A 26375-nucleotide genomic window follows, 5' to 3' on the forward strand; every position below is an offset into this window, starting at 1 on the left:
GCTGTGTAGAAGCTGTATGTATGTGCCTAAAGACTTTTGCACAGTCCTTTATATGAGGCTACCCCTCCATCTCCCAAGTTCCTGCAGTACAATTAATCTCAGAGCATTGGAAATGGTAGGATGAGGTAGAAAGTCATTTTTTTTTTAAAATGAAAGAATCTTTATTAGGAGTTAAAGAGAACAAAAGCAGGTGTGCTAAACAGTAATGCTTACAAGATTCCTGTTGAAACCATTTATGTTAAGTTTTAGTAAAGGCATCGTGTTTGACAGTGATCTTTTTTAAAAAGAGTTTTTGAAAGAATTTTATTTTTAATAGTGGAGTGGCTGGGGCTGTCCTCTTAAGGTAAAGAAGGTTAAGAGATTTGATTTGAATTATTCAAAATTGTGCAAGTTTCTGTTTATTCCAATAAATCCTTTTGTCATTCATAGTAGGAAGACAAATCAAGGTAGTTTAGTATTAACTTTCATAAAGGAAATGGATAAATAGGAAGGGAAGGCATGTATGGTTATTGGCAAAGAAGCAGGGAGTGTCAAGTCACTTTTTATGTCATTTTGACCATAACCGCTGGTACAGTACACAATAAAACTGAGACATAGTTTTTCAGAACCATGGTGCTACATGAACAATACAAAAACTATACTGAACTATGTAAACCAACACAAAAACTACACTAGACTACAGACCTACCCAGGACTGCATAAAGTATGCAGAACAATGCAGGCATTACAGTAAATAATAAACAGGACAATAGGCACAGAAGAGGGCAGTAGGTTGGTAGTCCAATGGCTTGGGGGAAAATCTGTTACATAAATAAACAGCTGAATGGCGGCGTCCGGGATTCCGTCTGTTTCTGTCCTCCTGCCGAGTATTTCGTTGCCACAGACGTAGTCCAATTTAATGTCCATTGGAGAGCAGAATGGGTAGGAGAGCCGGCTGGCTAGGGCTTGCTTTTTTCTTTTTTTTTAAGGTCCTGTAGCGGTGTGCTACACGCAGCGCTAAAATTACGACACGGAGTCGGTAACTGCAGTCGAAGGAAAAAACTTTATTCGAAAACTTCAGCCTCACTTTTAAGCCTCCCTCAACCGGCCCCCCATGGCGCAGAGGCTCCAAAGCTCTGTGCTCGCAAACCCCCGTAGGCTATCTAATTGTGAGTCGGTTCGGATGTGCCAGGAAATGGGTCGCCACATAACCCCCCCCCCAGAACCGGCGATACACCCCCCAATGTCCACAGTCTGGGCCAGAACCTGCTTGGGAGGTCGGCCTCTGCGCCGAGGCGCCGGAAACTCGGCCGGTTGCGCCAGGTCCACATGGGCCGGTTTGAGGCGGTCCACCGTGAAAACCTCCTCTTTCCCCCCAACGTCCAGCACGAACGTGGACCCGTTGTTCCGGAGCACCATAAACGGCCCCTCCTATGGCCGCTGCAGCGGCGGCCGATGCCCGCCCCTTCGTACAAACACAAACTTACAGTTCTGTAGGTCTTTGGGTACACAGGTCGGGTGCCGCCCGTGCTGTGAAGTGGGTATGGGGGCCAGGTTACCGAGCTTCTCGCGTAGTCTGCCCAGGACTGCTGCGGGTTCTTCCTCTTGCCCCCTTGGGGCTGGTAGGAACTCCCCGGGGACGACCAGGGGCGTGCCGTATACCAACTCGGCCGACGAGGCGTGCAGGTCGTCCTTGGGCGCTGTGCGGATGCCGAGTAGGACCCAGGGAAGCTCGTCCGCCCAGTTGGCTCCTCGCAGGCGGGCCATGAGGGCCGACTTCAGGTGACGGTGGAAACGCTCCACTAGCCCGTTCGACTGTGGGTGGTAGGCAGTTGTGTGGTGCAGCTGAGTCCCCAAAAGGCTGGCCATAGCTGACCACAGGCTGGAGGTGAACTGGGCGCCTCTGTCGGAGGTAATGTGGGCTGGTACACCAAAGCGAGATATCCAGGTGGCGATCAGGGCTCGGGCGCAAGATTCGGAGGTGGTGTCGGTGAGCGGTGCCGCCTCTGGCCATCTTGTGAACCGGTCCACGATAGTCAGGAGGTGCCCCGCGCGGCACTGGCAGGGGGCCCACGATATCCACATGAATGTGGTCGAAATGCCGGTGGGTGGGATGGAACTGCTGCGGTGGGGCTTTGGTGTGCCGCTGCACCTTGGCCGTCTGGCAGTGCATGCACGTTTTGGCCCATTCACTGACCTGTTTGCGGAGTCCGTGCCAAACGAACCTGCTGGAAACCATCCGGACAGTTGTCCGGATGGAGGGATGCGCCAAGTTATGAATGGAGTCGAAAACGCGGTGCCGCCATGCTGTCGGGACGACGGGACGGGGCTGGCCGGTGGCGACGTCACAGAGTAGGGTCCTCTCACCTGGGCCTACGGGGAGGTCCTGGAGCTGCAAATCGGAGACTGTGGTTTTGTAACTCGGAATCTCCTCAACCGCCTGCTGCGCCTCTGCCAGTGCCTCAAAGTCTACCCCTTGGGAAAGGGCATGAACGGTAGGGCGAGAGAGCGCATCCGCCACGACATTGTCCTTACCCGAGACGTGCCGGACATCCGTCGTGTATTCAGAGATGTAGGACAGGTGGCATTGCTGGCGGGACGACCAGGGGTCGGACGCTTTCGTAAACGCAAAGGTAAGCGGTTTGTGGTCCGTGAACGCGGTGAAGGGCCGACCTTCTAGGAAGTACCTGAAATGCCGGATTGCCAGGTAGAGCGCCAACAGTTCCCGGTCGAAAGCACTGTACTTAAGCTTGGGTGGTCGCAGGTGTTTGCTGAAAAACGCCAGGGGTTGCCAGCGACCTGCGATGAGTTGCTCCAGCACCCCACCGACTGCCGTGTTTGATGCGTCCACTGTGAGGGCGGTAGGGGCGTCCATTCTGGGATGTACTAGCATTGCGGCGTCCGCCAAAGCTTCCTTCGTTTGAACGAAAGCGGCGGCGGACTCCTTGTCCCAGGTAATGTCCTTGCTCGGACTCGACATCAGGGCGAACAGGGGGCGCATGATCCGGGCAGCTGAAGGGAGGAAGCGGCGGTAGAAATTGACCATACCTACGAATTCCTGAAAGCCTTTGATCGTGGTGGGTCGGGGAAAGAGGCGGACCGCATCTACCTTAGCGGGCAGAGGGGTTGCCCCGTCTTTAGTAATCCTGTGGCCCAGGAAGTCAATGGTATTGAGTCCGAACTGGCATTTGGCGGGGTTGATTGTAAGACCGTACTCACTCAGTCGGGCGCAGAGTTGATGGAGGTGGGACAGATGTTCCTGACGACTGCCGCTGGCTATGAGGATGTCATCCAAATAGATGAACGCGAAGTCCAGGTCCCGTCCCACCGCGTCCATTAACCGCTGGAACGTCTGTGCGGCATTCTTCAGGCCGAACGGCATGCGGAGGAACTCGAAAAGGCCGAAAGGGGTGATGAGAGCCGTTTTGGGGACGTCGTCAGGATGCATCGGGATTTGATGGTACCCTCGGACGAGGTCTACCTTGGAGAAGATCCGTGCGCCGTGCAGGTTTGCTGCAAAGTCCTGAATGTGCGGCACAGGGTAGCGGTCCGGTGTGGTAGCCTCGTTCAGCCTGCGGTAGTCGCCGCACGGTCTCCAGCCCCCCGTCGCTTTGGGCACCATGTGCAGGGGGGAGGATCATGGGCTGTCGGACCGCTGGACGATCCCCAATTCCTCCATCCTCTGGAACTCCTCCTTCGCCAGTCGGAGCTTGTCCGGGGGAAGCCGCCGAGCGCGGGCGTGGAGGGGTGGTCCCTGGGTCGGGATGTGGTGCTGTACGCCGTGCCTGGGCATGGCCGCTGTGAACTGCGGTGCCAGAACCGATGGGAACTCCGCCAGGACCCTGGTGAAGTCATTGTTGGACAGCGTGATGGAGCCGAGGTGAGGGGCTGGCAACTGGGCTGCACCCAGGGAGAACGTCTGAAAGGTCTCGGCGTGTACCAGTCTCTTCCTGGGCAGGTCGACCAGTAGGCTGTGAGCCCGCAAAAAATCCGCACCCAGAAGCGGTTGGGCTACGGCGGCCAGTGTGAAGTCCCACGTGAACTGGCTGGAGCCGAACTGTAGCTGCACCTGACGGGTGCCATAGGTCCTTACTGTGCTGCCATTCACGGCCCTCAAGGGGGGACCCGGTGCCCTGCTGCGGGTGTCGTAACTCGTCGGAGGTAAAACGCTGATCTCAGCCCCAGTATCGACCAAAAACCGGCGTCCCGACCTTCTATCCCACACATACAGGAGGCTATCCCGATGGCCAGCCGCCGTAGCCATCAGCGGCGGCTGGCCCTGGCGTTTCCTGGGAACTTGCAGGGCGGGCGACAACGGTGGGCTTCTGCGCCCCACCGTTGGTGGTAGAAGCACCAGTGTTCCTTGGGCCGGGGGTTGGCGGGCTCTGCGGCCGGGCTTGGGCTGGTTTGCTGCCGGGAGCGTGGCTGGGAGATCTGTGCGATGGACACCTTTTTGCGTTCCACAGCAAGACCGCCCGGGCTGCCACCTTCCGGGGGTCACTGAAATCCGCGTCGGACAGCAGCAGGCGTATGTCCTCGGGCAGCTGCTCCAGGAATGCCTGCTCAAACATGAGGCATGTGTGTCCGTCGGCCAGAGACAACATCTCATTCATTAAAGCCGATGGAGGTCTGTCGCCCAAGCCATCCAGGTGCAGTAAACGGGCAGCCCGCTCGCGCCGTGAGAGTCCGAAAGTCCTGAGGAGCAGGGCTTTGAATTCCGTGTACTTGCTGTCTGCCGGGGGCGACTGTATGAACTCCGCGACCTGGGCCGCTGTGTCCTGGTCGAGGGAGCTCACCACGTAGTAGTAGCGGGTGTCTTCTGAGGTGATCTGGCGAACGTGGAATTGGGCTTCGGCTTGCTGGAACCATAGGTTCGGTCGCTGTGTCCAGAAACCCGGCAGTTTCAACGAAACCACATGAACAGAGGCGGCGTCGGTCATTTCTGGTCCAAAAATCGTTTGGACCGTCGGGGTCACCAATTGTAGCGGTGTGCTACACGCAGCGCTAAAATTACGACACGGAGTCGGTAACTGCAGTCGAAGGAAAAAACTTTATTCGAAAACTTCAGCCTCACTTTTAAGCCTCTGTCAACCGGCCCCCCATGGCGCAGAGGCTCCAAAGCTCTGTGCTCGCAAACCCCCGTAGGCTATCTAATTGTGAGTCGGTTCGGATGTGCCAGGAAATGGGTCACAACAGTCCCTTATTTAAATAAAAGCACAAACACTGTATTTTGCCTCAGAGTTCAAGGGGAAGCAACTGGCTATATATCTGTTGGGGAGGAAGAGCAGCAGCAGCAGTGTCTGGAGTATGTGTGCATAGTTACATAAGAAAATCCAGAATTCTCTGCCATTTCATGCTTTTCCATGGGGTCATTGCAGTTTTCTCTAGAATCAGTTGAAGAGATTGGCATACATACAATCTAGTCTTAATGTATTTTTAAAATTAATCTTTGAGCTTCAATTGATTTTTAAAACTTGTAATTGGTCATAATTAATTATACTTCTGACCCTAAGATAACTAATTTTGCATATGGCAGTGTTATCTCAGATAGGCATTTTAATTTTTTTAAATGTCAAAAATTTAGAAGTATTGGCACATTAACCTTCAAACACAAGGAAATCTGCAGATGCTGGAAATTCAAACAACACACAGAAAATGCTGGTGGAACACAGCAGGCCAGGCAGCATCGTCCTGATGAAGGGTCTTGGCCCGAAACATCGACAATGTATCCTTGTAGATGCAGCCTGGCTTGCTCCACCAGCATTCTGTGTGTGTTGTTGGCACATAACCTTGTATGATTCAGGCTGTGCATACTGTCTTAAAATGCTATGACAAAGTTGTTTCTATCCCCGTGTGACAGTTCTTCACTTTGATGGGCTTCGATGTTGACAATAACATCACAATGACTGTATGGCACAGAACCCTGACACCTGATGCCTGACTGCAGCTGTGCTTGGGAGATGAAATCTTTGCCTTTGGTCTTTCTGCACAACTTCAGTCAGCATCAAGTGCTGCTGACTGTAAAGAACTACTCTGTCAATTTAAGTGTTGTATCACTAAAACTTAATAATAACAACAGCTTATTAATAGAGTGCCTTTCATACAAATGATGTAGTTCAAAGTGCCTTGCAATGGGGGTAAGATCCAAACATGAAAAGACTTGATGAAGATTGAATTAGAGTGACTGTGAGCATAATTTTGTTTACTTTGATTTATAGCGACCGTTGTAAATGAATGCATTTTGTTAGTTTAATTTCAGCTTTCCTTTGTAAAATTGTTTTGGAGATGATAAATGTATGAATTAGATTGGATTTGCATTATTGGGCTTCAGTGGATAAGCTCATTTATGGAGTTATTACACCCAAAATCATTTATCGATCTCCATTTGACAATAAGTTGTCCTTTCAGCAAAATGGTTACTACAGTCAGAGTGTTTTAAGATCTGAGATTTGTTCTCGTGGGAGGGTAAGTGCATACTTGCAATAAGAGACGTTGTACCCTGGACCTTATGACTTGTAGATAAAAGTGTTCATTATGTTCAACAAAAACAACTGTAAAATTAAAATGGATTGGGATGGCCTGTCCCTCTTTGTGAGAAGTACTGACCTTTATAAAGATGAGGCAGCTGGGAATTTCCTTGTCAGCATATCTAATGTTAGTTTGCTTGTATATAGTTGATGTGTGGTTTGCTAACTCAAATGGAAGAATGTACTTGTAACCTTTGCTCTTAATACAATACCCAAGTTGGGTATTGTATTAAATAGATATTAGGTTTGCTCATTTCTTTTGGTTTGTTGAATGTAGTAAGGAGACTGATTCCCTGCTGTGCTTTTTGCTACTGATTGTTTGACATATTTTGGCTTGAAGAATTAAGGATATAAGATCAAATTTATTTGCAATATTTAAGTGTACTAGGAATTTGATGTGTTGTATTGGCAGGACTTACACCAAAAACAATATTCAACAATAAGACAGAATAAAGTATCATACACCAAAAACAATATTCAACAATAAGACAGAATAAAGTATCATACACCAAAAACAACATTCAACAGTAAGACAGAATAAAGTATCATACACCAAAAACAACATTCAACAATAAGACAGAATAAAGTATTATATAAAAATAAAGTTAGAAGTACAGATATAGAATAAGATGTGCATAAACACGAACGTGTATTTACAATGTTACCAGGGTTTTAAAAACTGTTTAAAGTGTTTACAGTGATGGGAGTAATAGATGGAGGGGGGTGGCATCCCAATTGCAGAAATTCCAATGATGTATTATAATTGTAATTTAAAGATTTATTTGGATTGTTAATAAGAATATTGAAAACTTGTTTCTTGTATTCTGTTTTAGGCTCGGAATGTCAATACTGGAGAGTTAGCAGCTATAAAAGTTATTAAGCTGGAGCCTGGTAAGTAACTTACGCTGGAAGTAATAAACTGCACTTTGTAAGTTGGTTCTCACAAGACACCAGATAGAATTCTATTGGCTGTAAATACTGCTCAGCATTCAGCCTTCAGTAAACCTTTTCCTTGAGTAAGTTTTCGATAATGTATAATTTACTAGCCCTGTTAGGAAAAACTTATTTTGGGTATATATTTTTTCTCATTTATTTCTCCATCCTTTCAGTAATGCAGTAGTGCAAATGCTTTCATTAATGGTTGCATTTAGTTTGATGTATAAATAACACTGATGTTTTAATCCAGATATCAGTAGTCAAGGACTGGAATTTAGTTATTTAAAGATACATGTGATGATCAAATCCTCTGTTAAAATTGTGGTTTCAATGTTTCCTGGATCAAAAAAAAATCCAGCTGTTTCACCAGTCAACATGGTACTGAAGATTAAAATGCCTGCTATTGTAGAGAAATTAAACCTTGACAATGGTTTCCCGAATGTTTGGCAGAAGGAATGACTTAAATAGGCAGATGGTTTTTTTCTTATTCTAGTGGAAAAATGTTTTCCCCTTCTGTTAAGTTCCAACATCTATTTACATGAAGTAATAGAAAAATAAGCAATCAGCAAGGACCCGTAAGATCTGGATAAAGAAATATGACAACATGACAAAGGGACACATCAAAAGTTTAAAAAGATCCAATGAACAGGTGAAATACACCCAGTAGCCTAATAAAGTAGCTATTGAATGTATGTTTGTGATCTTCTGCTGTTGTAGCCCATCCACTTCAAAGTTCCACTTGTTTTCCATTCAGAAATACTCTTGAACACCACTGTTGTAACAGCGTGCTTATTTGAGTTACTGTTGACTTCCTGTCCGCTTGAGCCAGTCTGACTGTTCTCCTCTCACATTAACAAGGCATTTTCACCCATAAAACTGCCACTTAGTTCATGTTTTTTTTGCACCATTCTCTAAACCCTATAAGATGTACATGAAAATCCCAGGAGATCTGCAGTTTCTGTCTGGCACCAACAAACATTCCATGGTCAAAGTCACTTGGATCACATTTCTTCCCCATTCTGAACAACAACTGAACTTCATGGTCTTGTCTGTGTACTTTTGTGCATTGAGTTGCTGATTAGATATTTGTATTATTGAGCAGGTGTACACTGGTGGACTTAATAAAATGGCCACTGAATGTAGAAAAATAAGCAATCAGCGAGGACCAATAAGATCTGGATTTAAAAAAAATGATAGAGAGATATTGAAAGTTAAAAGCTAAAAAATTCAAATAAGCGGGTAAAATAGAATAATTTCTGCAGGAGACCATTTGCCCCATCAAGTTCATGTCAGGTCCTTGTGGAGCAATCCAGAAAGTTCCGTTTTGTGACAGCACGCTAATTATTTTCTTCTGTGCTTATCTCAATGATTTTTGAAAGCCCTGGCCATTTTAGACCATAAGACCATTAGATATAGGGGCAGAATTAAGCCATTTGGCCCATTGAGTCCGTGCTGCCATTTCATCATGGCTGAACCAATTTCCCTCTCAGCCCCAATCTCCTGCCTTCTCCTGTATCCCTTGATGCCCTGACTGATCAATATCCATCAACCACTGCCTTAAATATACATTAAGACTTGGCCCCCACAGCTGCCTGTGGCAAAGAATTCCATAGATTCACCATTCTCTGGCTAAAGAAATTCTTCCTCATCTCTGTTCTAAAAGACTATGTTCTCTAGTCTTAGACTCTCTCAGCATAGGAAACATCCTCTCCATATCCACTCTATCATGGCCTTTCACCATTCGGTAGATTTCAATGAGGAAACCCCTCATTCTTCAGAATGCCAGTGGATACAGGCCCAGAGCCATCCAACCCTCTTCATATGACAAGCTATTCAATCCTGGAATCATTTTTATGAACCTCTTTTGAACCCCCTCCAGAGTCAGCGCATCCCTTCTTCAATCAGAGACCCAAAACTGCTGTCAATACTCCAAGTGAGGCCTCACCAGTGCTTTATACAAAGTTTCAACAGTATGTCCTTGCTTTTATATTCTAGTCCTCTTGAAATGAATACTAACATTGCATTTGCCTTCCTCATCAGCTTTCCCTATTCATCTGCAATGAGTTCCAAGTTGTAAACATTGTTTGCTTGAAGAAATGATTTCTTACTTTCCCATTATCACTTTCCCTGCTTAAAACAAAGTTCTCTGTGTACAGATCCAAAACAATGTTTTCTGCCTTCAAGTCTCTTTTTAACAGTGACAGATCCCCATGGCTGCTTTTCAAAGTTTAAATGATATAATTACCAGTAATTGCACAAGCATGTACATATTTTAATATGTAAACAATTACTTGGCTCTAGGCTTCCAGTGCCTGTGGTGCAATCCACAAGGAAGGCGTTGTAACCTAAACTTCTAGAGTTGTGATTATTAAAGGTGATTGTGATTATTTGAATTATTATTGTGATCATTGTCATGATGAAGAGGTTGTGTTTCTACTAGTTAACTAAAATGGAATGCATTGGTGCAGAAGATCAGTGTCTTTTTAACCTTGCTGATGCATCTCCATGTTGAAATTACAAGATTCTGCTTGTGCTCATTAAGCAAGAATTGCATTCATTCCTTGAGTCACAATCCATTTTCAGCCATGTTACTTAAAAACAAAATATACCAGAGTAATTGTATTTTGGGGAAAAGAGAGGCTTTTCCACATCCTGACTAGAAAATTGTGAAATATTTTGTATGCGATTTTGGAGGTGGCTTTTAATGAAAATCGAAAGTATAATGTTTGGAAGTGCAATTCTAAAATCTAGATGTGTGTGTTTAAACCTCTTCTCAGCAGCTGTGCAATGTAAATTCAAAAAATTTAATGACCGGGGGGACGTCAGGTGATGACATAGGATTGAGACGTGGAAATCCAGCTCTCCTGTAAAAAAAAACCAGTAAAATAATGTTTAAGTGAAGAAAAGTTTGTAAATACTTTAAAAAAAAATTACTTAGGATTGTCTTAAGATGTGTCTCCTAAACAGAAGCAGAAGGAAGCTACTACTTTGAAGACAACACAAGTTGGAAAAGAATCAAGGCCTCGGGCTCACATGCATTTTACCTCTGGCGATACAGAACAGGAAACTGCGGCAACATTAACCGTTTCCAAAAAAAAACAACAGGAATTGCGCATGCGTGAAGGAAGGGCCATGTGCAAACACGAGCAACCCAAACTACAAATCCCAGCTATGATCGGAACTGAAAGTGAATCAGATTCTCTGGATAAATCGGACGAAGATGAAGAGACAAACAAAGAAGAGCAACAGGAAGAGGTTGGAGGTGATTTTGGAGACATAAAAAAATCTTTGTTGCAAATAATTCATGAATTAAAAGCATTAAAAGTAATAAAAAAGATATTAAAAATATGAAGATTGTTTGACAAAATGATGAAAAGACAGGACAAAATGGACAAGAAAATTAAAAACTTGCAAGAAATAACAGGAGACACAATTGACAGAGTGAATAAAATAGAAGATAATATTTCTGCCTGGATATAAGAAAGAAAACAGTTGTTGGAAAAAGTGGATGTACTTGAAAATTTTAACAGACGAAATAATATTAAGATTGTTGGACTTAAAGAAGGTATAGAGGGAGAGGATCCAATAAATTTTTTTCAAAAATGGATTCCGGAAATTTTGGAAATGGAAGAAGGAACCCAGTTAATTGAAATTGAAAGGGCTCACAGAGCCTTAAGATCAAGACCTCAAGTTGATCAAAACCCATGATCAATCTTGATAAAATGCTTAAGATATCAAGATAAAGAAAAGATCCTGAAGGCGGCTGCCCAACGTGCCAGAAAGAGAAACAGGCCATTGATGATAGAAGGGAAAACAGTTCTTTTCTATCCTGATATAAGTTATGACCTTTTGAAGAGAAAGAAGGAATTTAACCCAGCGAAAAAAGTTTTATGGGAAAAGGGTTATAAATTTATATTGCGCCACCCGGCAACCCTGATAATTTTTTTGGATGACTGAAAAAGAAGATCTTTTACTGATTATCGGGATGCGGAAGAATTTGCACAAGAACTCCCAAATATTCACTAACCACGGCCAAAGATTTAAAAGTGAAATGAATTAAAGATGAAGACAGGGACAGTGAATGGAATTGATGGATGTTTAAGGACAGAAGAATATTTAAATATATTCTTAATTATATGATACAGGAGGAGAGAGGTAAAAACTTGAGAAATATTAATCGAGAGTAGTGATATTTTTTCTTCTCTTATCTATACTTTTTTATGTTACGGGGGAGCTGGAGGAACTTTGGATCGATTGCTATGGGACTCATGTGTGTAATCATGGCAATTGCATGACTCGCACAACGGAGGGGGGGGGTAATGTGTTTTTTCTTTATTCACAACATTAGTAGGGGGGTATTTTGTTTTCTTTTTTCTTTATTATCTATTTTTCTTTAATCTTTCTTTGCCTGGACAATCGGGGGGGGGGGGGGTGTGGGGAGACACAGCAACACGGACAATTTTTAAAAGATTCCCCAAGGTACTACGAAAGTTGAAAAGTTAGGTATTACTATAGACTGGAGTAACCCTGTTAAAAATAAAGTCTAATTTACTGAATTTTTAAAGTTTTAATGTTAATGGGCTTAATGGACTGGTGAAAAGAAAAAGAATTTTAACATACATTAAGAAAATGAAAATAGATACAGCTTTTAGCTGCATTCTATTTGAAAAAATTACTTATAATTTAAGAGATAAGTACGAAATATTTCTGAAAATTTGGCACCCTTATTTACAACAGATAGGATTAAATATATAGGTACTCTGAAGATAAAATTATTGGTTATTTGGGGAAATAAATATATATATTAAAGCTATTATGAACTCCATGGAGCATGTGGGGATCTTCCAATATTCTTTCTTTTTTTTCACTTTCTACAGGGATATGTTAGAGGGGAGGGGTTAAGGGGAGTGGGGGGAAGGGTTGATAATTTTTTTTCCTTCTGTAACCATTTGAAAATTCAATTAAAAAAATTTATTAAAAAAAGTTAATGACCGTAATTTTAATTCTATGCTCTCTAATTGTGCTCTCTAAAGTAATTGATCTTTGTAAAAGTCTGTCATCTAACTTACGGATGTCCTTCAAGGGTGGAAGTTTGTGGTGTAGCCCACCCACATGGAGGAGCACTGATTCCTCAACAGATGGGAAAGGCCTGTGTTAATCTGATGCCAGTATATTTCGTGGACTCAGTGTGGCTCCAGACTTGTGTGTTTAACTGCTCTGTGTGCTGATGTAGCAATCGAATGAGGAGAATGTTGGATGAGCCCAAGCTCTGAATTTGAACCCACTTTTAGCCCAGGTCCTTCTCTTGAACTTCCTGACACACTTTCGCACTAAATGATGCATGTGTATAAAATTAAAACTTCAGTGAACCTGCAGAATTGAGTCCAAGCACATTTTTTTTAATACCAGACTTAAGATCCAACCCAGTCCAATATGATGCAAGCTTGACAAATTGCACTTTATTTGAACCCCAAAACTGATATGTAGTTGGATACTATCAGTTTCAAGTTAGGTAGCTAAGTTTTTACATTGTCTTAAAGGTGCCTGCCCACACTGAAATGTGATACCTTTTATTTTCCCAGATGAATGTAGCTCCATCAAAAGTGGAAAAAGCTCAACACCATCTAGAACAGAATGACTGCCTTGACTGGCTCCTCCTCCTCCACCTCAAACATTATTCCACCCACACTTCCACACAGTGATTGTGACTTGTACTATCTAGAAATGGATTCCAGTTACTTGCCAAGGATAGTCCAAGTGAGCTTTCTAGACTTCCATCCTCTACCAGTAAGAAGGCCCAAGGCAGCAGGTGCCCATTTCCATGCTGTTTGTACATTGTTCATGGTCGGAAAGAATTGTAATGTTAGGATGAACCCCTGAAATCCCCTTGCCATCTGCTGCTGAACAATGTGGCTTTCTTTTAGCCTTTCATGGGCAGTGAAGGGTGGTCAGTAAATGGAATTAGTGGTAAGGAAGGCAAATGCAATGTTAACATTCATTTTGAAAGGACTAGAATATAAAAGCAAGCATGCAGTGCTGAGGCTTCATTGGTCAGACTGCACTTGGAATATGGTGGCAGTTTGAGCTCCTTATCTAAAAAAGAATGTGCTGGCATTGGAGAGGGTGTAGAGGAGGTTCTTGAGAATGAATCCGGGAATGAAAGGGTTAACGTGCGAGGAGTGTTTGATGGCTCTAGCCTATACTTGCTGGAATTTAGAAGAATTGGAGGGAAGTATCTAATTTAAATCTATTGAATATTTAAATGTTTAGATAGAGTGACTGTAGAGAGGATGTTTAAGTGGGGCAATCCCCTCTCATCTTTTTCTTTCTCCACACCTGCCCATCACCTTCCTCTGGTGCCCTTCCTCTTTCCCTTCTTTCATGGTTTGCTCTCCTCTCCTATCAAATTCTTTCTTCAACTCTTTAACTCTTTACCTCTTTCACCTATCACCTACCAGCTTCTCACTTCGCCTCCCCCCCCGCCCCCCGGTCTCGCTTATCACTTCCTAGCTTGCACTCCTTCCTCTCCCCCCTACATTTTTATTCTGGCTTCTGCCCGCTTCCTCTCCAGTCCTGAGGAAGGGTCTCGGCCTCAAACGTTGACTTTGTATTCCTTTTCATTGATGCTGGATTTCCAGCATCTGTAGAATCTCTTATGTTCAAAGAAAGACGTTGGGAAGAGAAATAGAAATCTTGATGAAATAAAGATTGATTCCAATTCATTCTAAGAAATTTCTACTGGAGCACCATTGAGATCAGTCAGTATCTTCAGATGGCCTTTGACAAGGTGGTGCACATGATGCTGCTAAACGAGCTAAGAGCCCATGGTATTGCAGGACAGAAGAATGGGAATAAAGGGGGCCTTTTCTAGTTGGCAGCTGGTGATTAGTTGTATTCTGCAGGGGTTAGTGTTGAGTATGTTACTGTTCAGGTTGTATGTTAATGATCTGGATGAATTGATGACTTTGTGGCCAAGTTTGCAGATGATATAAAGATAGTTTGAAAGGCAGGTAATGCTGAGGAAGCAGGATGTCTGCAAAAGGAGTTGGAGAGGTAAAGAAGTGGCAGATGGAATATAGCGCAGGGAAGTGTAATGGTCATGAGCTTTGGTAGGAGGATTAAAGCTGTAGACTATTTCCTAAACAGCTGGCAAATTAAAAGAATCAGAGTGGCAGAGGAACTATGTGGTCCTAGTCTTGGATTCTTTAAATGTTATCTTGTTGGTTGAGTCAGTAGTGTTATGATACGGCAACAATGAATATAGAATTGAGACAGGTTTTTTTTTATAAACAAACATTTATTTAAACTCAGCTCAACAAGAAATGAAAAGTAAACAAACGACTAACTTAACCGGAAGTTAACTGCTGTACGGCAACTTGAATAGTTCTTAAAGTGATAAATGCGAACACAGTTCTTAAAGCGATAAATGCGAACACAGTTCTCAAAGCGATAAATGCAAATGTTCAAGTGATTTAGAGAGTCAATTAGGAGAGACTTTCCTGAAGTAACGAGTTCCTCGACGATGTGATGTTACTGCTGATCCAAGCCGAAATATGCCTTGCCTGCTGAACTAAGGAAATAAAAATGGCTTAACGGAACTGACCTTTTCCTTGGTGAATAACACTGCCCTTATCCTTTCTGCTCTTACAGCAGGGATTATCTCGGATGCAGGTTGCTATCTCTTTGAACGAAGATCCAATAAGGTCGATCCTGTATTATTGCCGACGATACCAACTTTACGCGATCCTTCGGGTTCCCATATTTTGGTAAATCTTCACATTCTAATAATTAGACTTTAAAATTAAATCGAAGATACATCAAACATAACTGGCAGTGATTTTAAAAACTGCCGGCACAACTTACAGTAAAAAGTAAAACTCCACTTTAAAACAAAACTGCGTCATGAGACGTATATGCAGCATAATGGAGTAACTAACGAATTAAACAATGAACTAACCTGTGTCACAGCGAGGCTTTCCAGTTTTATACCTGTTGGAACAGGCCATTACATGACCTCTCACTGGCGGGAAAATTATAACACGTGACCTCACACTGGCGGGAAATTACATCACCCCGCCATCACAAGACCATTACATCATGCTCACCAGATACTCAATTACATCATGGTCATAAGACAGTCACAAGATACCCATGGGGTATGTAACAGTAGTAAGGAAAGTAAATGCAATGTTAGCATTTGTTTCAAGATGACTGGGATATAAAAGCAGGGATATAATGAGGCTTTATAAAGCAATGGGCAGACTGCACTTCGAGTATTGTGAGTGGCGTTGGGCCCTATATATAAGGAAGGATGTGCTGGCATTGGAGAGGGGTTGATTGGAGGTTTACGAGAATGAACCCAGAAAGCGGCCAGTGAAGGAGTGGAGATTTGAGGCTTTGACTCGAGAGGCTTCGACAAGAAGAGGCTGAGGACAAGCCTCACTCCAAGTGAGGTAAGGCCAGGTAAGTTCCTTTCAAAGGAGAATGTTTCAAAAGTTGAGGCAAGTATTGGGTAGGTCAAGGCAACTGAGATCGGCCGAGTGGTTTGTTCATCCTGCAGCATGTGGGAAATCAGGAATACTTCCAGTGTCCCTGACGACTGTGTTTGCAGGAAGTGTGTCCAACTGCAGCTTCTGGCAGACCGCATTGAGCGTCTGGAGCTGCGATTGGATTCATACTGGAGCATCCGCGATGCTGAGAAAGTCGTGAATAGCACGTTCAGTGAGTTGGCCACACCGCAGGTAAAGGCTACACAGGCAGAAAGGGAAGGGGTGGCCACTAGACAGCATAGCAGTAGGAAAGTAATGCAGGAGTCCCTGAGGTCATCTCCCTCCTAAACAGATATACCGTTTTGGATACTGTTGGGGGAGATGTCTCATCAGGGGAAGGCAGCAGCAGCCGAGTTCATTGCACCATGGGTGGCTCTGCAGCAAAGGAGGGAAGTAAAAGGAGTGGGAGAGCTGTAGTGATAGGGGATTCGATTGTAAGGGGAATAGATAGGCGTTTCTGCGGCCGCAAACAAGACTCCAGGATGGTATGTTGCCTCCCTGATGCAAGGGTCAAGGATGTCCCTGAGCGGCTGCAGGACATTCTGGAATGGGAGGGTGAACAGCCAGTGGTCGTGGTGCACATAGGTACCAACGATATAGGTAAAAAATGGGATGAGCTCCTACAAGATGAATTTAGGGAGTTAGGAGATAAACTTAAAAAGTAAGACCACAAAGGTAATAAACTCTGGATTACTACCAGTGTCACAAATAGGAGGATATTTCACATGAACACGCGGCTTGAAAAATGGTGCAAGGGGGAGGGATTCAAATTCCTGGGGCATTGGAACCAGTTCTGGGGGTGGTGGGACCGGTATAAACAGGACAATCTGCACCTGGGCTGGACTGGAACCAATGTCCTAGGGGGAGCGTTTGGTACTGCTGTTCAGGAGGCTTTAAACTAATGTGGCAGGGGGATGGGAACAAGTGCAGAGAGACAGAGGGGTGTAAAATGAGGGTAGAAGCAAAAAGTAGTAAGGTGAAAAGTAAAAAGTGGCAGGCAGGCAAATCCAGGGCAAAAAGGGCCACTTTTCAACATAATTGTATAAGGGCTAAGAGTGTTGTAAAAACAAGGCTGAAGGCTTTGTGTGTCAATGCGAGGAGCATTTGTAACAAGGTGGATGAATTGAATGTGCAGATAGTTATTAATGAATATGTTGGGATCACAGAGACATGGCTCCAGGGTGACCAAGAATGGGAGCTCAACATCCAGGGATATTCAATATTCAGGAGGAATAGACAGGAAAGAAAAGGAGGTGGGGTAACATTGCTGGTTAGAGAGGAGATTAACGCAATAGAAAGGAAGGACGTTAGCCTGGAGGATGTGGAATCGATAGGGGTAGAGCTGCATAACACTAAGGGGCAGAAAACACTGGTGTACAGGCCACCTAACAGTAGTAGTGAGGTTGGTGATGGCATTAAAAAGGAATTTAGAAATGCGTGCAATTAAGGAACAGTAGTTATAATGGGTGACTTCAATCTACATATAGATTGGGTGAATCAAGTTGGTAAGGGTGCTGAGGAAGAGTATTTCTTGGAATATATGTGGGATGGTTTTCTGAACCAACATGTCGAGGAACCAACTAGAGAGCAGGCCATTCTAGATTGGGTATTGAGCAATGAGGAAGGGTTAGTTAGCAATGTTGTTGTGTGAGGCCCCTTGGGTAAGAGTGACCATAATATGGTGGAATTCTTCATTAAGATGGACAGTGACATAGTTAATTCAGAAACAAAGGTTCTGAACTTAAAGAAGGGCAACTTCGAAGGTATGAGACTTGAATTAGCTAAGATAGACTGGCAAATGATACTTAAAGGATTGACGGTGGATATGCAATGGCAAGCATTTAAAGATTGCATGGATGAACTACAACAATTGTTCATCCCAGTTTGGCAGAAGAATAAACCAGTGAAGGTAATGCACTCGTGGCTGACGAGGGAAATTAGGGATCGTATCAAGTCCAAAGAAGAAACATATAAATTAGCAAAAAAAGAGCGGCACACCTGAGGACTGGGAGAAATTCAGAGACCAGCAGAGGAGGACAAAGGGCTTAATTAGGAAAGTTAAAAAAGATTATGAGAGAAAGCTGGCAGGGAACATAAAAACTCACTGTGAAGCTTTTATAGATACGTGAAAAGAAAGATTGGTCAAGACAAATGTAGGTCCTTTACAGTCAGAAACAGGTGAATTGATCATAGGGAACAAAGACATGGCAGACCAATTGAATAACTACTTTGGTTCTGTCTTCACTAAGAGGACATAAATAATCTTCCGGAAATAGTAAGGGACAGAGGGTCTAGTGAGATGGAGGAACTGAGGGAACTACATGTTAGTAGGGAAGTGGTGTTAGGTAAATTGAAGGGATTAAAGGCAGATAAATCCCCAGGGCCAGATGGTCTGCACCCCAGAGTGCTTAAGGAAGTAGCCTAAGAAATAGTTGATGCATTAGTGATAATTTTTTAAAACTCCTTAGATTCTGGATTAATTCCTGAAGATTGGAGGGTGGCTAATGTAACCCCACTTTTTAAAAAAAGGAGGGAGAGAAAAACTGGGGAATTATAGATAGGTTAGTCTGACATCGGTGGTGGGGAAAATGCTAGAGTCGGTTATCAAAGATGTGATAGCAGCACATTTGGAAAGAGGTGAAATCATCGGAGAAAGTCAGCAAGGATTTGTGAAAGGAAAATCATGTCTGACGAATCTTATAGAATTTTTTGAGGATGTAACTAGTAGAGTGGATAGGGGAGAACCAGTGGATGTGGTATGTTTAGATTTTCAAAAGGCTTTTGACAATGTCCCACACAGGAGATTAGTGTGCAAACTTAAAGCACGTGGTATTGGGGGTATGGTATTGATGTGGATAGAGAATTGGTTGGCATACAGGAAGCAAAGAGTGGGCGTAAACGGGACCTTTTCAGAATAGCAGGCAGTGACTAGTGGGGTACCGCAAGGCTCAGTGCTGGGACCCCAGTTGTTTACAATATATATTAATGGTTTAGATGAGGGAATTAAATGCAGCATCTCCAAGTTTGCGGATGACACGTTAGCTGTGAGGAGGATGCTAAGAGGATGCAGGGTGACTTGGATAGTTTAGGTGAGTGGGCAAATTCATGGCAATGCAATTTAATATGGATAAATGTGAGGTTATCCACTTTGGTTGCAAGAACAGGAAAACAGATTATTATCTGAATGGTGGCCGATTAGGAAAATGGGAGATGCAATGAGACCTGGGTGTCATTGTACACCAGTCATTGAAGGTGGGCATGCAGGTACAGCAGGTGGTGAAAAAGGCAAATGGTATGTTGGCATTCATAGCAAAAGGATTTGAGTACAGGAGCAGGGAGGTTCTACTGCAGTTGTACAAGGCCTTGGTGAGACCGCACCTAGAATATTGTGTGCAGTTTTGGTCCCCTAATCTGAGGAAAGACATTCTAGCCATAAAGGGAGTACAGAGAAGGTTCACCAGATTGATTCCTGGGATATCAGGGCTTTCATATGATGAAAGACTGGATCGACTGGGCTTATACTCACTGGAATTTAGAAGATTGAGGGGGGGATCTTATTGAAACGTGTAAAATTCTAAAGGGATTGCACAGGCTAGATGCAGGAAGATTGTTTCCGATGTTGAGGAAGTCCGGAACGAGGGGTCACAGTTTAAGGACAAAGGGAAAGCATTTTAGGACCGAGATGAGGAAAAACTTCTTCACACAGAGAGTGGTGAATCTGTGGAATTCTCTGCCACAGGAAACAGTTGAGGCTGGTTCATTAGCTATATTTAAGAAGGAGTTAGATATGGCCCTTGTGGCTAAAGGGATCAGGGGGTATGGAGAGAAAGCAGGTACAGGGTTCTGAGTTGGATGATCAGCCATGATCATACTGAATGGCGGTGCAGGCTTGAAGGGCCGAATGGCCCACTCCTGCTCCTATTTTCTATGTTTCTAAATGGAAGAATTAACCTATGGGGAAGATTTGATGCCTCTTGGCCTGTACTTGCTGAAGTTTAGAAGAATGAGAGGAAAACTCATTGAAATCAATTGAATATTGAAAGGCCCAGTTAGTGGATGTGGAAAGAATGTTTCCAATTGTGGGAGAGTCTTGGAGCAGAGGGCACAACTTCAGAAGAGAAGGATGTCCCTTTAGAACAGAGATGAAGAATTTCTTTAGCTGGAGACTTGTGAATCGTGTCACAGACTTCTATGGGAACCAAGTCATTGTTTATACTTAAAGCAGAGTTTGATAGATTCTTCATTCATAAAGGAAACCAAGGTTACAGGGAAAAGGCAGAAGAATGGGTTTGTGAGTGATAATAAATCAGCTAGGATCAAATGGTGGACCACACTTGATAGGCTGAGTAGCCTAATTCTGCTCTTTCTTCTTATGATCTTTTTGTGTGGTGCGCGAAGCTGGAGGTTAGATGGCGTTCTACTGTTCATTAAGTTCTATGCTTTCTCCACAGTGGGTAGGTATCACAGAGAAATGAGACTAGATGCTGGCTTCCAGGACAAAAATCAGGCCATTGGAGAGCCTCAGCAGTTCAGATAGCATCTGTGAAGGCAAAGGGATAGTTGACATTTCATAATATTTCTCTCCATAGATGCTGCTTGATTTGCTGAGTTCCTGCAGCATTTTGTGCATGTTGCTCAAAATTTCCTCAATCTTCAAAATCTCTTGTGTTTATGGGATTGAATCAGACTCTGTTTGCAACTTTGATGTTTTTAACTGCAGTTGCTTCATTATCCACAGATTTGCTTGCGCGCACAGCCTCAATCTTATTTCAATTTTTTCTGGGGTTTTGTATATGTAGGGTACATAGTGAATAGCCAAGCATTCTTCTTACAAGTATAGTCAGCAGATTTCAGACCACTTGTGTTGAGTGATTCACAATCTGCATATTGTTCTGTTGAGAGAGAGAGAGAGAGAGAGCAGTTTTTGTTTACACAGCTGCACCTAATGATTTCAAAACTGATTACTGCTTGCAAATCAAACTAGTTTGTTAGGTTAAATAATTGTTTATAGGTATTGAAACATTTTGTTATTTGTTAACTATGAGCAATTGAGCAGACATGCATTTGAGGATTGTAATGGCTAGCACTGATGTATTAGTGATGATAATGTTTTGTTATTCCCCAGAACGTTTGTACCCCTTTCAGACTTCAGTGTCTTCACTCACCTCTTCATAACTAGTGGAGTTATACTTAGCATCTTAGAATTATTTTAGATTCTGTGGAATTTGGCAGGATGATAACCAATATTGTCTATCTTCAAATTCACATCCTTGAAAACCTTGGGGAATTGGCTTTAAGCATCACAAATTTCTCTGGAACTTTTAAAGTGCATTAATTAATTCCCTCCATCTCTTTGTTCTTCCTTCCTTGGCCCTCTGCTATTTTCAGAAGACATTTTGTGTTGCTTTTCATGAAGATGCAGACAAAATGTTTAAACATTTTCTTCTTAACCCTGTACCACGCCTTTAAAGCAGGGGTGCCCAACCTGGGGTCCATGGACCCCTTGGTTAATGGTGGGGGTCTGTGGCATAAAAAAGGTTGGAAACCCCTGTTTTAAAGTTGCTCACATAAGCAAGGTTTTGGTATCAAGCAAAAGCCATACAAGGTGTTTATTTTACTATTTTGGTAAAGGTATATGATATTTATATAACATCATTAAAGTTCATTCACAATGACCATATGGGCATTTCTAATATTCTCTCATCAGTGCATTTTCTTAACTTTCATACTGGTGAACATTGTAGTGTTCCAGAGCCAAATGTCTCTTTTTAGATAAACCACTGCTGTACTCTCTATATACCCATAACTGTGTAGCTAGGCAGGGCTCAAATACCATCTACAAATTTGCTGATGATACAGCCATTGTTGTTAGAATCTCAGATGGAGATGAGCGGGAGTACAGGAGCAAGACAAGCCAACCAGTGGAGTTGTGTCATTGCAAAAACCTGGCACTCAACATCTGTAAGACGAAAGAGCTGATTGTGGACTTAAGGAAGGGTAAGACGAAGGAACACATATCAATCCTCATAAAGGGATCAGAAGTGGAGAGAGTGAGCAGCTTCAAGTTCCTGGGTGTCAAGATCTCTGAGGATCTAATCTGGTCCCAACATACCGACGCAGTTATAAAGAAGGCAAGACAGCGGCTATACTTCATTAGGAGTTTGAAGGGATTTGGTATGTCAGCAAATATACTCAAAAACTCCTATAAATGTACCGTGGAGAGCATTCTGACAGGCTGCATCACTGTCTGGTATGGAGGGGCTACTGCACAGGACCTAAAGAAGCTGCAGAGGGTTGTAAATTTAGTCAGCTCCATTTTGGGTATCAGCCTGCAAAGTACCCAAGGCATCTTTCAAGGAGTGGTGTCTCAGAAAGGCAACGTCCATTATAAAGTACCTCCAGCACCCGGGGCATGCCCTTTCCTTACTGTTACCATCAGGTAGGGGATACAGAAGCCTGAAGGCACACACTCAGCGATTCAGGAACAGCTTCTTCCCCTCTGCCATCCGATTCCTAAATGGACATTGAACCCTTGGATACTACCTCACTTTTAGAAGTATATTATTTCTGTTTTTTGCACTATTTTTAATCCATTCAATATACATATACTGTAATCTATTATTATTTTGGGTTTTTCTTCTATATTTATTGCATTGAACTGCTGCTGCTAAGTTAACAAATTTCACATCACATACTAGTGATAATAAGCCTGATTCTGATTCTATGAAGAATTGTCTTTGTTACTGTAGACAGTCTGCCTTCCCTGTCATCTGAGAACTTGCTAACCACAAATGAGAAAACCTGCAGATGCTGGAAATCCAAGCAACACACACAAAAAAAATGCTGAAGGAAGTCAGCAGGCCAGGCATCTATGGAAAAAAAGTACAGGCAACATTTTGGGCAGAAACCCTTCAGCAGGACTGGAGAAAAAAAGCTAAGGAGTAGATTTAAAAGGTGTCGGAAGGAGAGAGAGAAACACAAGGTGATAGGTGAAACCTGGAGGGGGAGGGATGAAGTAAAGAGCTGGGAAGTTGTTTGGTGAAAGAGACGGAAGCCATGGAAGAAAGAAAAGAAGGGGGGAGAAGAGAAGCAGGAACACCAGAGGGAGATGATGTGTGGGTAAGGAGATGAGGTGAGAGAGAGAAAAGGCGATGGGAAATGGAGAAGGAAGGTGGGGTTGGGGGGTGGGGGGGTTATTACTGGAAGTTTGAGAAATCGATATTCATGTCATCAGGTTGGATGCTACCCAAATGGAATACAAGGTGTTGTTCCTCCAACGTGAGTGTAACCTCATCACAACAGTGGAGGAGACCATGGATGGACATATCAGAAAGGGAATGGGAAGTGGAATTAAAGTGGGCGGCCACTGGTTCTGGTGGATGGAGTGTAGCTGCTCAGTGGAGTGGTCTCCCAGTCTACAGGTCTCACCGATACACAGGAGGCCACACTGGGAGCACTTAACACAGTAAATGACCCCAACAGACTCACAGGTAAAGTGTCACCTCACCTGAAAGGACTGTTTAGGGCCCTGAATGGTAGTGAGGGAGGTGTAGGGGCAGGTGTAGCACTTGTTTTGCTTGCAAGGGTAAGTGCCAGGAGGGAGATCAGTGGGGAGGGACGAATGGACAAGGAAGTCACGTAGAGAGCAATCCCTGCAGAAAGTTGGGGGGGTGGTGATGGGAAAGATATGCTTGGTGATGGAAACCTGTTGGAGGAGGTGGAAGTTTTGGAAAATTATGTGCTGGACCAGGAGGCTGGTGGGGTGGTAGGTGAGGATGAGAGGAACTTTATCCCTGATAGGGTGGCAGGAAGACGGGTAGAGATGCAGTTGAGGGCAGTGTTGATGGTGGAGGAAGGGAAGCCCCATTCTTTGAAATAGAAGGACATTTCCTTAGTTCTAGAATGAAAAGCCTCATCCTGAGAGCAGATACAGTGGAGGCGGAGGAATCGATGAAAGGGGATGACATTTTTACAAGTAGTAGGATGGGATGAGGTGTAATCCAGATAGCTATGTGATAGACGTCGGTGGTTAAGCTGAATCCAGAAATAGAGACAGTGAGATTGAGAAAGGGAAGGGTCACATGGGTCCTCGGCTATCCCTGCCTGTTTGTTGGCTATGTGGAACAGTCTGTGTTCCAAACCTACAATGGGGACCATCCCGCACTTTTCCTACACTATATCAACTGCATTGGTGCTGCTTCCTGCACCCGTGCTGAACTTGTCGGCTTCATCCACTTTGCCTCCAACTTCCACCCTGCTCTCAAATTCACCAGGTCCATTTCCAACACCTCCCTTCCCTTAATAGAAACCACTTACTAATTTGTCACTATTTGAGATCCTTGCAAGATATGTTCTGAATCTCCAGTTGTAATAAGATGACAATTAATTGTAACAGTAGAAATTGCTTCAAGATTCAAGGTTCAAATTTACTTATTACCTGTACATTGAAACATATAGTGAAATGTGTTATTTACATTAACAACCAACACACCCGAGGATATGCTGGGGGCAGCCTGCATGCGTCACCACACATTTCTGCGCCAACATAATATGCTTACAATGAATCCTTAACCTGACCCCTAACTCCTCTCTCCCCAAAACCATCCCTATGAACCTAATAAAAAAAAACTAAATCTGATTTGCAAACTCGATGGGCACTGCAGCTTAGCACCATATGGTGGGGGTAAGATTTTCTGTGGCCGAGGCACAGCTTGTGCCTTTGTGATGAATTGTTCATCTTTACGACTGAACTATCAGTCACCTCCAAAACAGACATGGGGTGCAAGTTCCTAAATGTAGATTTTGCCTTTTTAAAACAATCAAGCATCTCCATAAAATCTTCGTAATTTTATCCTTACAATTGAATTGATTCTGCAATTATCATGAATACAAATATTTACAGTGTGGGAAAATTTGGGGTTGAACTCTGGTAACTCAAACCAGTGGTTTGGAAATTGTATCTATCCATCAAAATTAACCATTAGATCACATGACCGTAAGGCATAGGAGCAGAATTAGGCCATTCAGCCCAATGAGTCTGCTCTGCCATTCTATAATGGCTGATTTTATTATTCCTCTTAACCCCATTTCCCTGCCTTCTCTGTTAACACTCAGCTATTGCATTGGAGGGTAGGTTAATGTACATGGGAATAAAATGATACCAGTTTTGTGTTTATCTTGATGCTGCATCCAGTTTCATGGGGCTATTGTAGTGGCTTTTAAACTTATTAAGCTAAATCCCCCAGATCTATTTTCCTTTATGTCACTTCATTATGACATTATCAATTTCTTTATCACTAATGATTGAGTTTATTTTGAAACCTAGGAGTTTTGCAAAGGAGAAATTGGTGTCTAGCTTAAGGACTCAGAAGCAGCTGGGGTCTCCTTTACGTTTGCTTCTGTTTACCTTCCTACCTGTATTTCATCTGCTGAATTTCTTCCCTCAAGTGTTTCAAATGCAAAGCTATGTTCAAGCTGCCTAAATCTTAACTGGCCTCAGGTTTATTGTGCTGATCTTTCCTTTGTTTGCTGTTCTACATTGTCTCCTGCTCAAGCAAATCTCAATTTGCTTTTAATTCAAAATCTTATTCCTACTTACCTCTATAATCTCTAAACCTGTAACATTCTGAATAATTGCTTCTCTAATTCAAGCCTCTTGCTCATGCTTCACCATTGGTGACCATGACATAAGAAACATTGTCCGGGTGATCAACTCTGGGAGTCTCAGTGGCAACCGCTGCATTTATAAACAATAGATGATAGGTGCAGGAGTAGGCCATTTGGCCCTTCAAGCCAGCACCACCATTCAATGTGATCATGGCTAATCATCCACAGACAGTACCCCGTTCCTGCCCTCTCCCCATATCCCTTGACTCGGAGTACCCCGTTCCTGCCCTCTCCCCATATCCCTTGACTCCGCTATCTTTAAGAGCTCTATCTAACTGTTTCTTGAAAGCTTCGAGAGAATTGGCTCCACTGCCTTCTGAGGCAGAGCATTCCATAGATCCACAACTCTGTGGGTGAAAAAGTTTTTCCCGAACTCCGTTCTAAATGGCCTACCCCTTATTCTTAAACTGTGGCCTCTGGTTCTGGACTCCCCCAACATCGGGAACATATTTCCTGCCTTTAGCGTGTCCAATCCCTTAATAATCTTATATGTTTCAATCAGATCCCCTCTCATCCTTCTAAATTCCAGTGGATACAAGCCCAGTCGCTCCAATCTTTCAACATATGATAATCTCGCCAGCCCGGGAATCAACCTTGTGAACCTACGCTCCACTCGCTCAATAGCAAGAATGTCCTTCCTCAAATTTGGAGACCAAAACTGAACACAATACTCCAGGTGTGGTCTCACCAGGGCCCTGTACAACTGCAGAAGGACCTC

General features: G+C 43.5%; 1 protein-coding gene across 4 annotated transcripts in view; it reads left to right on the forward strand.

Moving 5' to 3' along the window:
- Positions 1 to 26375, forward strand: part of map4k3a (mitogen-activated protein kinase kinase kinase kinase 3a) — a 295830-nt gene that overhangs the window by 63213 nt on the left and 206242 nt on the right. For all 4 annotated transcript variants that reach the window (XM_059986423.1, XM_059986424.1, XM_059986425.1 and 1 more), the window contains exon 2: positions 7340 to 7397. In XM_059986423.1, the coding sequence (XP_059842406.1) occupies positions 7340 to 7397 (58 nt within the window). The remainder of the gene's footprint in view (positions 1 to 7339; positions 7398 to 26375) is intronic.

This window comes from Hypanus sabinus, chromosome 12 (assembly GCF_030144855.1).
Source record: "Hypanus sabinus isolate sHypSab1 chromosome 12, sHypSab1.hap1, whole genome shotgun sequence".
Classification (NCBI taxonomy): domain Eukaryota; kingdom Metazoa; phylum Chordata; class Chondrichthyes; order Myliobatiformes; family Dasyatidae; genus Hypanus; species Hypanus sabinus.